Source organism: Myotis daubentonii, chromosome 4 (assembly GCF_963259705.1).
Source record: "Myotis daubentonii chromosome 4, mMyoDau2.1, whole genome shotgun sequence".
Classification (NCBI taxonomy): Eukaryota; Metazoa; Chordata; class Mammalia; order Chiroptera; family Vespertilionidae; genus Myotis; species Myotis daubentonii.
This window is the reverse complement of record NC_081843.1, coordinates 87,513,750-87,526,548: the sequence shown is the minus strand read 5'-3', so window position 1 is coordinate 87,526,548 and position 12,799 is coordinate 87,513,750. Positions and strand designations below refer to the sequence as shown.

General features: G+C 57.9%; 1 protein-coding gene across 4 annotated transcripts in view; it reads left to right on the top strand.

The window, feature by feature from the left end:
- Positions 1 to 12,799, top strand: part of SLC12A7 (solute carrier family 12 member 7) — an 81,290-nt gene that overhangs the window by 49,290 nt on the left and 19,201 nt on the right. For all 4 annotated transcript variants that reach the window (XM_059694632.1, XM_059694634.1, XM_059694633.1 and 1 more), the window contains exons 2-8: positions 2,795 to 2,880; positions 3,394 to 3,516; positions 7,239 to 7,385; positions 8,635 to 8,689; positions 10,447 to 10,577; positions 10,859 to 11,100; positions 11,886 to 12,097. In XM_059694632.1, coding sequence (XP_059550615.1) covers positions 2,795 to 2,880; positions 3,394 to 3,516; positions 7,239 to 7,385; positions 8,635 to 8,689; positions 10,447 to 10,577; positions 10,859 to 11,100; positions 11,886 to 12,097 — 996 coding nt within the window. The remainder of the gene's footprint in view (positions 1 to 2,794; positions 2,881 to 3,393; positions 3,517 to 7,238; positions 7,386 to 8,634; positions 8,690 to 10,446; positions 10,578 to 10,858; positions 11,101 to 11,885; positions 12,098 to 12,799) is intronic.

Here is a 12,799-nt window from a genome sequence, read left to right as displayed (position 1 = left end):
ATTGGTGTTTCTGGTTTCTTGGGACATATTCCTAGGAGTGGGATCACTGGGTCAAATGGAAGTTCCATTTTTAATTTTTTGAGGAAACGCCATATGTATTCCCACCAGCAGTGCACGAGGGTTCCTTTTTCTCCGCATCCTCACCAGCACTTGTTTGTTGATTTGTTGATGATAGCCATTCTGACAGGGGTGAGATGGTACCTAATTGTTATTTTAATTTGCATCTCTCGAATGATTAGTGACTTTGAGCATGTTTTCATATGTTTCTTGGCCTTCTGTATGTCCTCTTTCGAAAAGTGTCTATTTAGGACCTTTTAGCTGCTATATTTGGTCATTTAATTACCTCATCCCTAATGCCTTGGCAGGGGCAAATCACATGATTGCGCGGGCCTTGCAATCCGGGCATTCCCCACCACTGCTTTAGACAGAGGCTGGTCTAGACAGCCCTTTGCATCTAGCGTTCACTCCAGAAACACCGTCAGGACCTGTGCTCTGTGTCAGCCATTGATCCTTATCACTAGAAAAGTAAAATCGGTATTCCCAGAAGACGTGCTGGTGGTGACTCTCTGGTGGCTGTGCCCTGGCTGCGGTGAGCTGGGGCCTGGGTCAGGCTGTCCTGGTAGACTAGCCATGGAGGCAGGGGTCCGAGATGGCCACCTGTGGGCCGTGTCCTCTGTTGCGGTTCCGTGACACCCAGGGCAGGATCTGCCCTGAACAGCTGGGGGACTGCAGGTGACCCGTGAGGATTTGAGTGCTGTCAAAACAACTTGCCAGCTGTCTCCTCGTGGCCCTTGTCTACGCAAGCGTTTTCCCGTTACTGGAACTTACAGGCCCGTGGTCAGGTGTTATATTTTAGATATTGTCCCCAGGAGTTCGGGTGAAGCACAGGGTCTGTGGGACCCAAAAGGGATGGATTGGGACTTGACGTTTCTGATCAGAAGGCTGAGCACCCCCTCTCCAATAGGGACCTTTAAGAGGTCACAACAACACAAAGAGGTTATTGTCCGCAATCCCAGCCCCGCCCTGAGCCCCACTTCACCCCGAGCTGCCCTTTCAGAGGCCACAGACTTGTGTGCGTTACCCGCTCTTCAGATACATGGGCATTCATCACACAGGCAGCCCCATATTTTTAAAAATAAGCGTGGTTTTATTACGTAGTGAGCCATATTTAAAACTAAACTCCCCCTAATGGGCCATTGGGTTGTTGAGCAGGTTTATCCTTATAGAAAGAGCTGTATGTTTGGTCTGAAAGCGTCCGGTTCATTGTAGGGAGGGGTGTAGAAGTGGTGCCGGCCAGAAGCCTGTGCCTGCTGTGGGTCCCCTCCCTTCCGGGCAGCGGCACCCCAGGCCCGGTCTGACTCCCACCGCCCGTCCTCTTGCAGGGGTCCTCTTGCCGGGGTGCACAGTGGAGTGAGGCCAGACTGGCATCGCTTTCTCTGGCCTCTCTCCTCTGAGGTGGACAGGCTTTGTGTGTTGGGTTCTCAAGCCGCCTGTTGTGCTAGGGAAGTAGGTGAGAGGCGGTTGCCGTCCCTCCCTGGCTGGCCGTGGGCCTGGGAGCTCTGCTGCGTCTAGGCCCTCGGTGGGGGGTTCCAGCCTTTGTGGGGGGTAAGAGGTCCAGGGTGGCACTGCGCCTGCAGGCGGGGCCCAGGCAGTGTGGCCATGACCTTGGCTTCCTCACTGTCATGATTCACCCTGCTTGCCCCTCACTGTAGGTGAGGTTTTCTGTGTCCTGACCCCTTTCTCGTTTTCTTCTGAAGCAACAAGCAGTGTTTTTGGCTTCAGGGCAGAGAGGCTGCCTCTGTGCGGACGCTATGGGGGCACTCTGTGTCAGACTCTCTGGGCTTATCTTGCACCAGGATGCCTTCCTGCCAGCCTGTGTGCCCAGCTTGATGACTGCTCTGTCCTCTCTGCAGACTGGACAGAGGCATCCTGGCCCAGTGCCTGGGGCCTTAAGCCCCGGAGGTACACCTCCTGCTGGGCACATGGACTGCCCCCCTCAAGGTCAGGCTATTGTCTGGGTGATGGGGGAGCCATTCTGTAGGGGGTCCTGTAGCCCAGCCTGAGCCCCTGAGGCATCCAGCTCAGGTTTCACTGAATATCTGGGGGCAGTGGCTGAGAAAGTGCCTCCGGGTAGAGGGGTCTTGTGTGTGTGTGTGGGGGGGGGGTGTTGGGGGGGGGCACAGGGGTCTGATTCACCTGCACTGCCTTTCCTGCCTGGGTTTCGGGTTGGCAGGGATGGGACCCTCGCTCCCCTCCATTTGCCGAGGACTTTCCCTGGCTGCTGAGTGGCTCCATGGTTCGTTGGTTGTATTGTTTGAGGGTCACCCGGGCTCTGGCCCGTCGCACCTGCATGGTGGACAGCAGCCCGATCCTGCCCTGGGCCCCGGAGGACCCGCGCTGAGGGAGACACAGGACGCCTGGCCTGGCAGCATCCTGGTGCCGCAGTCACTGTCCCGTCCTGGCGCCTCACTTCTCAGCAGCCAGAGCAGGGGGCTGGAACCCTCGTAGGCCTCGCTGGGTGGGGGTCTCCGGCAGAGTGTGGTGTTGGCAGGTCACCTGCACGTCTGTGTTCCCAGAGAAGGAAGACTGGCCACACGTGGCTCCCAGAGCCCCGTGCCCTCATCAGCGCCCACTCTGTGCTCAGTGCCCTGTGCTTGGCTCGGCTCAGCTGTGGGTTCCCATCTGTCTCTGGAACCCCGCCCCCCAGCCCCTGGCCTGCCGCTCCCCTGGTTCCCTGTTGCCTCCACCTCCTACCTATCGGCTCCTGGAACTGACCCGAGCTGTTTCCCCGCAGGAGATGGACAGTCGAGAGAGAGCAGCCCCAATGGCGACATGGAGCGAGAGAGTTTCTTTGAAGGAAAGAACATGGCACTTTTTGAGGTAAGTTACACTTTCTCCTGCAAAAAGCAGGGGTCAGTATAGTTGCTGTAACTTGGATAAGTAAAGAGGTCGTGTCTAAGAGTGGACTGAGGAGCTGGGCTGCCTGACTGGACACCGTGTTGGGGGGAGCTGGTGGCCGCCCCTGTCCCACAGCCCTTACACCATGTGCCCCCTTGGCCAACACCTCCCTGTGAGGGCCTTAGAGAGGCTGAATCCTGGGCCACCTCGGAAACCCTGATCTCCCTCGCTGGTGGGTGCCCTGTTCAATGTGTCCTGGAGCCTGACCTCTGGCCCCTGACCCCTGACTTCAGGCCTGTTGTGACCGGGGCTGTCTGGCACATTTTAGATTTGTGGGCTTCAGGACCGGGGCGGAGCTGGGCTCCAGATGGCCCTGGAAATAGGCCTCCCTGGAGTGTCCATACGGCAGGATCCCTGCTGTGGTTGACCTGGTCGGTTTGGGGGTGTTTGATGTTGGGATCTGGGTGACTTATCTCATATCTTGGTTCCAAACAGGAGGAAATGGACAGTAACCCCATGGTGTCCTCGCTCCTCAACAAGCTGGCCAACTACACCAACCTGAGCCAGGGCGTGGTGGAGCACGAGGAGGCCGAGGACAGCCGGAGGCGCGAGGTCAAGGTACCAGTCCTGTGCCCCCCGACCTCCCAGGACCCCTCGGGGCCTCCTCTCCTCCCCTTGGTTTTCCAGTGATGGGACAGTTGGTCTCTTACCGTTTTCCTAGGAATTTTATTTCTTAGGGAATATTTCTAGGAATCTGTCCTAAAAAATAAGCAGAGCTGCCGCCATGAGGACTCGTGCAGAAAGAGGTTCTTGGGGAGAATGTGTAAGGCCCACTTGGGAACCACGCAGACACCCCTTGGGGGCTGGTGGGTTGTGCATGGCTCCAGGACAGAACAGCCAAACGCAGTTCTCACTGCTTAGGACGGTGTTCACTAGTATATGGGTGCAGATGAAGCCACAGTTGAGGGTCTTTCTGTGGGAGCATGACGAGTGATTATTCGTTTCTTCTCACTTCCCTTACTTTTTAAATTCTCTTGCAATAAGTATGTGTTACTTTAAAATCAAAGATTCAAACTAAAAATCAGAAATATGTAACCACCAGAGGCGTCCCCGCAGTGCAGGCCGCAGCTTCCAGCGGTCTTGACGGGCCATCTCTCTTCCTACCTTCAAACTGACAGAAAGGGGGTTTCCCAAGTCTCGGCAATAGTTCCCTTCTGTTCACTTTTCCTGCAGGTGGCTCGCACAAGGGTGGAAATTGGCTTTTCTCTATTTTAAATGGTGATCCTCCCCCGCAACCCCTATTGGCTCTGAGAACACCATGGGAAGGACGCTGAGTCCTGAAGGGAGGGGCTTGTGAATGGGGCAGTGGCCTGTCGAGCAGGACAGAAGGCTGTCTGGCACTTTCTGCAGTGTTCTGCCGGCTGGGTGACCCCACAGTGCCGAGCTGGGACAGAGTGGGAGGGGGCTCGGCGGCTGCCTTTCTGCCCATCCTCTTCCCCACCCGGTGTCCACCTGCCCATTGGGCCAGTGCTGGGGCGGAGATGCCGGGAGCCAGTGTCCACACGGCCTCGCTCACTCCCCCTCCAAGTGCCTCTCTGTGCCTGTGTCTGGCCTGACCTTGGTCCCCTTGGGCCCCAAGCCAAGGCCTCTTCTCTCCGCCCTCGGACTGTAAACCCAGCAGGATTAACTCGAGTTTCCTGACACTCAGGGCATTGGCTCCTTGTGTTCCAGAAGAGCTGCTTGTTCAGGATCCAAGGAGTAGACGGGGGACATGGGACATGAGGCGTGGCCTGTGTTCAGCCCTGCTGATCTTCCTCGGCAGAGGGCAGTGGCCTCAGCAGCAGCGGTGTGTCTGGATGCACCTTTCCTGGTCCTCCTGCCATGATTTTCCTGGCTCCTTGGGAGCCTGTGGCCACCTTGGCTGTTCATGGAGCTACCCCCCTCCCCCAAGGCAAGGGACAGGGAACGCCGACCCCAGGTGATGCTATGTGGAAGGTTATAGCTTCGCATGAATGCCCTGGGCACTGCCTGTGGCTCCACTGCAGGAGCCCAGCTGTCCGAGTACACGGCACACGTCTGTCCCACTGTCTGCTGGAGCTGTTGTTTCAGGGAGCCGTCCGTCTGCTCAGGGAAACACGCTCTCCGCAGAGACCTGGGTCTGAATGTTGCTGTAACCAACCCTCAGCCTCAGCTGGGCACCACCTGGGCCTCCGCCTGTGCTGCAGCTCCTTTTAGGCCGCGTGGCGCAGCCTTGGGTCGCAGATGTCCTCCTGGCACAGACAGAAATGCAGCCAGACCCCTTGTTAAGGTTTTGTTGAGATGTGCTCTCATGTTCAGCCTGGTGAATCTGAACAAGTCCGTGGTACGCACCCACTGCCAGGTTGGGATCTAGAACAGGATTTGGTTTCAGTCACGGGAGGGACGGCCGCCCCGTGACCCTCAGCAGGACTGTGTAGCCAGGTGGGCAGGTTTCAGTTGGGATGAATCTAGTCGCCCTGCTTAGGACTGAGTGTAGGTAGGTCCCCTGGGAAGGGAGGTGGGGGCTGCCCCTTATTGTCCCTCTGACCAACCTGACATAGGAGCTTGTTCCCAGAGATGGGTGTGTGTTCCCCCAAGGCTTCCTCTCCAGGGCCTCGGAGCCAGTTGGGTGATCCTTCAAAGCTGCCTTTTATGAGAGAACTGAAGGCCGCTGTGCCCTTCCAGGGTGACTCAGGACCATGTCAGCCGCTGGGCACAGAACTGGCTCCGGGCGGGCGGGGCCCACATGAGGCCTGGAGTCCAGCTGCTCTGGCTGCAGGGTTTGCTTAGCCTCCTGTGGTGGTTTATCGATCTCTTCATATGTTCACTGAGATTATAAAATAGAAGCTGGCAGTTTGTCCAGGGTGGTTGTCACTGCATTTCCGTTCTCATTTTTATACAGTTGAGATACGTCCACCCTGTGTGTAAGACACATAAATCCTTTTATTTATACAAAAAGCACAGTTATCCTGTGGGTGGGCGGCTTGGGAGGGGTGCGCTGGCCAGGAGCTGGAGCTCAGGCCAGATGTTCAAGGAGTCAGGACGGGCTTTCAGACCCTGGCTCCCACTCCCCGGCTGCTCTCAGCTCATTCTCCCCAGGGCCCTAGCATCTGGGAGCTCTGTGGGCTGCCTGCACTTAGTGGCAGGTGTTCCTGTCTGTCGGCAACTCCATTTTCACCCGAGGAGCCCATCTGCTTCTTTGAATGGGGGTTCAGCCCCTTCTCTTCGGGCGTTTGCCCTCCAGCCACCTCCCTGGGGCTGGGCTGTGTCCCTGGGCGGCAGCCCCTCTCTGAGCTGCCACAAGAGCTGGGCTGTGTCCTTGTTTTCCACCAGCCTTATCACTCACAGGAAAGCTGCTCAGGTGTGTGCTGGTTTTCTTTTTAATTCAGGATATTTTTTCCATGAAACAGCAGCTTGTCTTTGCACCCAGAGGTCCCGAAATCACAAGCGTGCTGCCTGACTGTGTGGTCACACTGGCTGTCATCCCAGGTCACAGACCAGGAGGGCCTTATCTGTCCTCTGTGGTGGGTGTAGGGCCGGCCTGCAGGCTCCTGGCCATGTCACCACCCTGTTCTCTGGGCCAGCCTGCTCATCCCATAGTCTTTCCAGGATCAGAGCAGACATTTCTGCCAGGCGCCTCCCAGCACCGTCCATCCCGCAGCTACCTGTGTCCTTGCCCTGTTTCTGTATCTGTGGTTGTGGGTGTGGGGGACGGAGGGTGCCCAGGTGGCCAGTTCTCTGAGCTGGTTTGATGGTGCCCCAATCTCTTCCTCCATGTGGGTTGAGTCATTGCTGATATCTACCTGGAGTTGGTGACCTTGCGCCTTCTGTGGTTTTAGGGAGCAGGACCGTCTCATCCTCCATGGCCCTCACTTCTCCTCATATTGTGGTCTCCTGAGGGTCTGGAACCCGGAGCTGTGGTCGTGATGCACAGAGCCTGGAGCCTCTTGCTCCCATCTTTTCCCAAACTTTCCCACCGTCCTGTCATTCCGCTCACAGAGGAGGGAGGCCCAGCCAGCTGCTCCCTGCTCCGCTCCCTGGCGATGATGTGGCTCTGGTCTCTCTCAGAAGACCACCCTGCTCCCAGGCAGCCAGGGTCCTGCTCTAGAATCTCCTGGAGCTTCCATTCATTCTGGGGTGTGGTTCCCCTCAGCCATCTTCCCACGTCCAGGCAGCTGAAGCTTTCCGCCCTCACCGGTTCCTTTTCTTGTGTTCCTGGGACCTCTGTCTGGGCCTGAGGGTGTAGCCAGGGCTCCCAGAGGAGGGGTCCTTGGGGAAGGTGCTGAGGTTGGCCTCCCCGGAACCACTGTTCTCTCTCTCAGAACCCAGGCATGGGCACCTTCATCGGCGTCTACCTGCCCTGCCTGCAGAACATCCTCGGCGTGATCCTCTTCCTGCGCCTGACGTGGATTGTGGGCGTGGCCGGCGTCCTGGAGTCCTTCCTCATCGTGTTCATGTGCTGCACCTGCGTGAGTGGCCGAGGCTCTTTCTGGGTTTGGGGCAGTGGCAGCTGGACTCCAGGGACCTGACCATGTGGACAAATGTGGGCTCTCCCCGGTCCACTGCTCTCTCTCTGAGGTTGGCCGCGTGGATTCTGTCCCTGGGCGGCCTCCTCACCAGTGCTGGTGTGATCACTGGGTGTGGCCTGGGGGCTGTGACCAGGCTCTCCAACAGCCCCAGGGCGTCTTACTTAGTTGCACCTGCCGAAATACAGGGGCAACCCAGCACCCGAGGGTTTTCACCAGGCACTGTCACCACGCACGGGAGTCCTGCACTTCGACCTGGTCCCCTTCCAGTTGGACCATCTGCACATTTTCAGGGACCCTGTTTATAGGAAGGGACACGTGCTGGTAACTTGCTGAGCCCTGACCCCAGCATGTGAGACCTGCCACTTGGCCTCCACACCTGTGTCCCTGTCCGTTAGGGACACAGTCTCTTCTTGCCACCGATAGTTGCGTCTGCTTTAATCTCTGGATGCTCCTCAGTGCCTCCTCCCGGCCCTGACTTTTCCTGCTTCCTTTATTGTCAAGAGGGTGATTAAGCTGTTGTGTTACCCCGTGTCACCTGGAGACGGCTGTCTAAAGAATTCAAACCATGCAGATGAGTGGGCGTCCACAGGCCCCTCTCAGGCCACTTTCCCTGCTGCCCTGGGCTTCCCAGAGCTGTGGTGCGGTCACCCAGCCTCACTGCATTCTCCCTGGGTCACAGCATGTTTTTTATGTTCAAGAGTCGGAAAGTGTCTGGAGTGCTGCTAGGCACACACAGGAAAGGATACCAAGCAGGACAGTGGGGTGGGGCCTTGCTCAGGTGGCAGACACGGCCCAGCAGGAACCCGGGCACCGTGGTCACCGGGGCCTTCGCTTCCTAGGCTGTTCCCCCTGGTCCTTAGGTTCTAAAATAGTTACTCCCCAACCCAATGGTGTGGCTGCTTCCTGAGAAGGTGGGCACCTTGTACCCCAGGGGGCGTGGGCACCCAGGGAGAAGCTGCCCTTCAGTGCTGGATGGGGTCCTGAGTCGAGTGCTTTCTGGGCAGCCTGTGGGAGCTCAGTTTTGGGAGTTCAGTGGGAGAGAACGTGGGGCTGGGGCTGCAGTCCTGTCTGAAGCTCTGCCTGCTGGTTACTCGGCAGCCGGAGCTGGGCCTGCTGGGCTCTGGCCCAGGCCTGCTGCTGGGCGGCCCTCAGAAGTGCTCTTCTAAAAGGGTCACCTGTCTTTCTGCAGACGATGCTCACTGCCATCTCCATGAGTGCGATTGCCACCAATGGCGTGGTCCCAGGTAAGGGGGTGCTGGAGGCTGGGTGGTCTGAAACGAAGCCTTCCTTTTGTGAGCAGGAACTGAGCTGAGCCCTGCCTGGGCTCCGTGCATGCTCCACTTTCATTTTGGCGATGACCTTGACGTTAGCCCCTCACCCAAGGCTGAAGGTGAGGCAGGAAGTGGGGCCTGGTCCCCAAAGGCCTAGTGTGGACATGCCCTTACCACCTGGAGGTTGCTGCCGGTCATTCATGTCTGAGCACAGAGATCTCCCTGTCTACAGGGGTCGGGTGGGGGGGAGAGGCACGTCCTCAGCCTGGCCAGGCCTTTCCAGAAGCTCTGTTGGCGTGACCTGGCCTTTGGGCAATGATGTTCACGCAGCTCTTGCCCCTCACCTGCACGAGGACTCTCCAGGGCTAGTGCCCCTGGTGTCCCGGGGCCTCTTCCCCTGCCTCCCCTGAGGGCATGGGCATTGCTAAGACCAGGGTAGGGCCTGTTATATGAGTGCTTGAGGCTGCTGTGCCATTGAGATTCTCCTCAGAGCGGGAACCAGCAACACCCCCAAGATTTTTTCTTCTCAAACATGCCTTTGCTGTCTGGACAAGAGGCTGGCATTTATGACCAGCTGTATCCCTTTGATTTTGAAGTTTAATCCCCACAAACCATCATTCTCTTTTTAAACCAACAAAACTAACGTGCCACAGGCTTCATTTGTTGCCTCTGACGCTGTCTGACGAAGGGTAGGAAGAAGGGAGGGGCTGCCTGGGTGATGGGGGCGGGAGGGCGGGACTCTGGTCTGCAGGGCTCACTGGTGTTTGAGCCATGAAATCATGGCTGTTTGTTTCCTCCGGCTTTGCAGTGTAGCTCCCATCCCTAGGAGGCAGTGCCCACAGGGCAGTGAGCTCAGCAGAGAACGGGAGGCAGGGGGGCCGGTGCTGCGCCCAGTTTGTGCCTGAGGCTGTGTTGTCTCTCGGGAGCAAAGGTGCAGGCACAGATGCCTCTAGTCTATTTGGCGCCTGGATTCAAGGAACTGCAACGATGCCACCTTGTGCCCCTGCAGCTTGTGCAGCCTGTGTCTCTAAGTGAGGTCCAGCATGGTTTGCACCCCAAGTCCTTGAATAGTGGCCCCTCCCCCAGAATTTCCCAGGCTTCACAAGGAGCAGCAGCTGTGTAGATGCCGTAATCCCGCTGGCCATCCTCCTGCTGGCCGTCCTCCCCTGGCCATGGAGCATGAGCCCCGATGGGCTTACCGGCTGGGCATGGGGACCAGTCTCCCTTCGCTTGATGTCCAGCTGGGAGGCGGCACCGACACTCAGTGCTGAGGAGAAGGTGTGACCTGCTCACGTGGAGAGATGATTCTAGTGGCAGATCGGTGTTTAGGTTTGCTTTTCAGACAGAAGGGCACGCCCTGAGGGGTCCTTCAGGCTCTCCAGAGTCACCCCTGGTCTCCCGGTCATGTCTGAGGGCGGACTCGCTGTCCAGCGGAATGGCCAGGGACCGATCTGTGGGGCATGGGCTTCAGCTGCATGCTGGGGGTGATACAGAAGTGCAGCTTAAGCAGCCCTGGGTTCTCAGGCCTTTGGGAGTAGAAGCTAAGAGGATGGAAGTGTTGGTTTTACATCAAAATATGCAGACTTAGGGGCTCTGCCCCCTGCTTGTGGCTGATTTCCCCCAGGACCTGTTTGGTCACAACTGCCACAGCCGCTGTGTCTTCTGTGAAGTCCACGTTCACAGTACCTGGTGGGTCCTTAGCCCCATTTCCTGTTTGGTGTTTTTTGCAGCTGGCGGCTCATACTACATGATATCGCGGGCCCTGGGGCCAGAGTTCGGGGGGGCCGTGGGCCTCTGCTTCTATCTGGGCACGACCTTTGCAGGGGCCATGTATATTTTGGGGACCATTGAGATTTTTCTGGTAAGTGCTTTGTTTGGGGCTGGTTCCCCTTGCCTGGCACCAACCCCAAGGGCAGAGCTTCTGGCAGGCCTTCTCAACTTTTGTTCCTTATATACCTGAGGGTCCCTTGTAGATGCATCCTGGTGGTGTGGGGGCCCTTGGGGAAGGAGGGAGCCAGCGCTAAGCCCCCCCAGAGAAGGGCCCTTTGGAAGGTCATGCCTGGCCCCATCCCTCTCCCCATGTGGCCATCCTCTAGGCAGGGATGGATAGGCTGCCTTTCTTGACCTGCCTTATCCCCACAGACCTACATCTCCCCTGGCGCATTCATCATCCACGCCCAGTCGCCGGACGACGAAGCTGTGGCCATGCTGCACAACATGCGAGTGTATGGGACGTGCACCCTGGCCCTCATGGCCATGGTGGTCTTTGTGGGTGTCAAGTACGTCAACAAGCTGGCCCTGGTGTTCCTGGCCTGTGTGGTGCTGTCCATCCTTGCCATCTACGCCGGCGTCATCAAGACCGCCTTCGACCCGCCGGACATCCCGTGAGTCCCAGTCTTCTGACCGGGGTCCTTGTCCTCGGTCCTTGCTTGGGCCAGGCCTGTAAGGATGCAGTGTTTCCTGGTTTGTAATTGGTTTGTAATTAATTCATGGCATGACGGCGGGGTCCTGGGGTGGTGGTGCTGTGTGTCTGGCAGTCTTACCTTCTTCCCCTGGCATCGGGGATGAGCAGTCGGGCTGCTTTTGTAGCAGCTACCTGCAAGACCAGGACGGGAGGTTTGGCGAAGGACCAAGGGCGTATAGGTTGGCCAGCGTCCCTGAGGACAGCAGGCAAACTGATCTCCTCCTGGCTGTGGCCTGCTCCCCTAGTCCTCATGAAAACCCTCAAGTGGGTTCTTCCCTTGTCCCCCTTTTGAATGAGGACACTAAGTCACAAGGAAGTGGCCCTAGGTCACAGAGCGAGTGAGTGAGCTGGTGCTCAGGCAGCAGGTTGCCCACTGGCCTGGGTGGGGGTGGCTGGGAAGGGGCTGGTACCAACCCTCTCCTGGCCCCTGCACTTTGCTATCTCCATGTGGAGGGAGCCACCTGGGTGGGAATAGTCCCATTCACTCCAGGACAGACCGTCCCCTCAGCCCTACGCTGCGTGAGAACTGGACTCCTGCTTAAACACTGATTTCCAGCAGCTCATGCCAATGTTCTCATCGTGCTAAACGGGGAGTGTCAGCAGCTACTAGCAGGGCCCCCCCGCAAACCTCCACCGTCACTGAAGAAAGTGGTGGGAGTCATTTCAGGCCCCGCACGTCCCCTCACGCCCCCACTCCCGCTCCAGGGTCTGTCTGCTCGGGAACCGCACGTTATCGAGACGCAACTTTGATGTCTGTGCCAAAGTCCTCACCACCAACAATGGCACGGTGACCACCGCGCTCTGGGGCCTCTTCTGCAACAACTCCATGCCCAGCGCCATCTGCGACGAGTACTTCGCCCAGAACAACCTCACGGAGATTCAGGGGATCCCCGGCGTGGCCAGCGGCGTCTTCCTGGGTGAGTGTCCAGTGGGTCTCGGTGGGGCTGAGTTATCCAAAGCCCAGTCCCTGGGAGCCGGTGCTGCTGCCCGGTCCCTGGTTGTGCCACCCCTTCCTCGATGCTGATCTGCCAGGGCCGTGGATACAGCCGCTTGTCGAGGCCAACGGGTCAGGGGCTCCAAGTGGATCCTTTGGCTTTAGGATTTCATAGCAGCTCTGTTAATAAGGGCAGTAATTAACCGGTGGGGACTGGTTTTTCCTGTCTCCGAGTTCCTCTGTGATGAGAAATTGGGCTGCCCCCCTACTCCCCTTACCAGGTGAGAGGCCTGACTTTTTATGGGAGAGGAAGTGGAATAATCCTGAGGCCGTGATCACTGGGTCCCTAGCTGTCCGCCCCGAGGCAGATGGATATCACGGGTCCCTCTGAGGCTGTGATGACAGTGGGTGTTGGGGGAAGGCGGGGGCTGTACTGCGTTGAGATGGGTCAGGGCTGCACACGCCCACACATCCCTCAGCCTGGGATCCTGATGCTCAGAGGCCCCTGGCTAGTGGCCCAGACCCGACTTCTGGGTTCCGGCAGAGCAAGACCCTTGGAGGGGCAGCCATCACAAGTCACACAGGAGGGTAGTGGTGGAGCAGGGATCTGTGGAAGGTGTGAGAGAGGCATAGAGACCTACGGGGTTGGGTGTCTCTGTGGGAGGACAGGATCCATGTCGGGGGA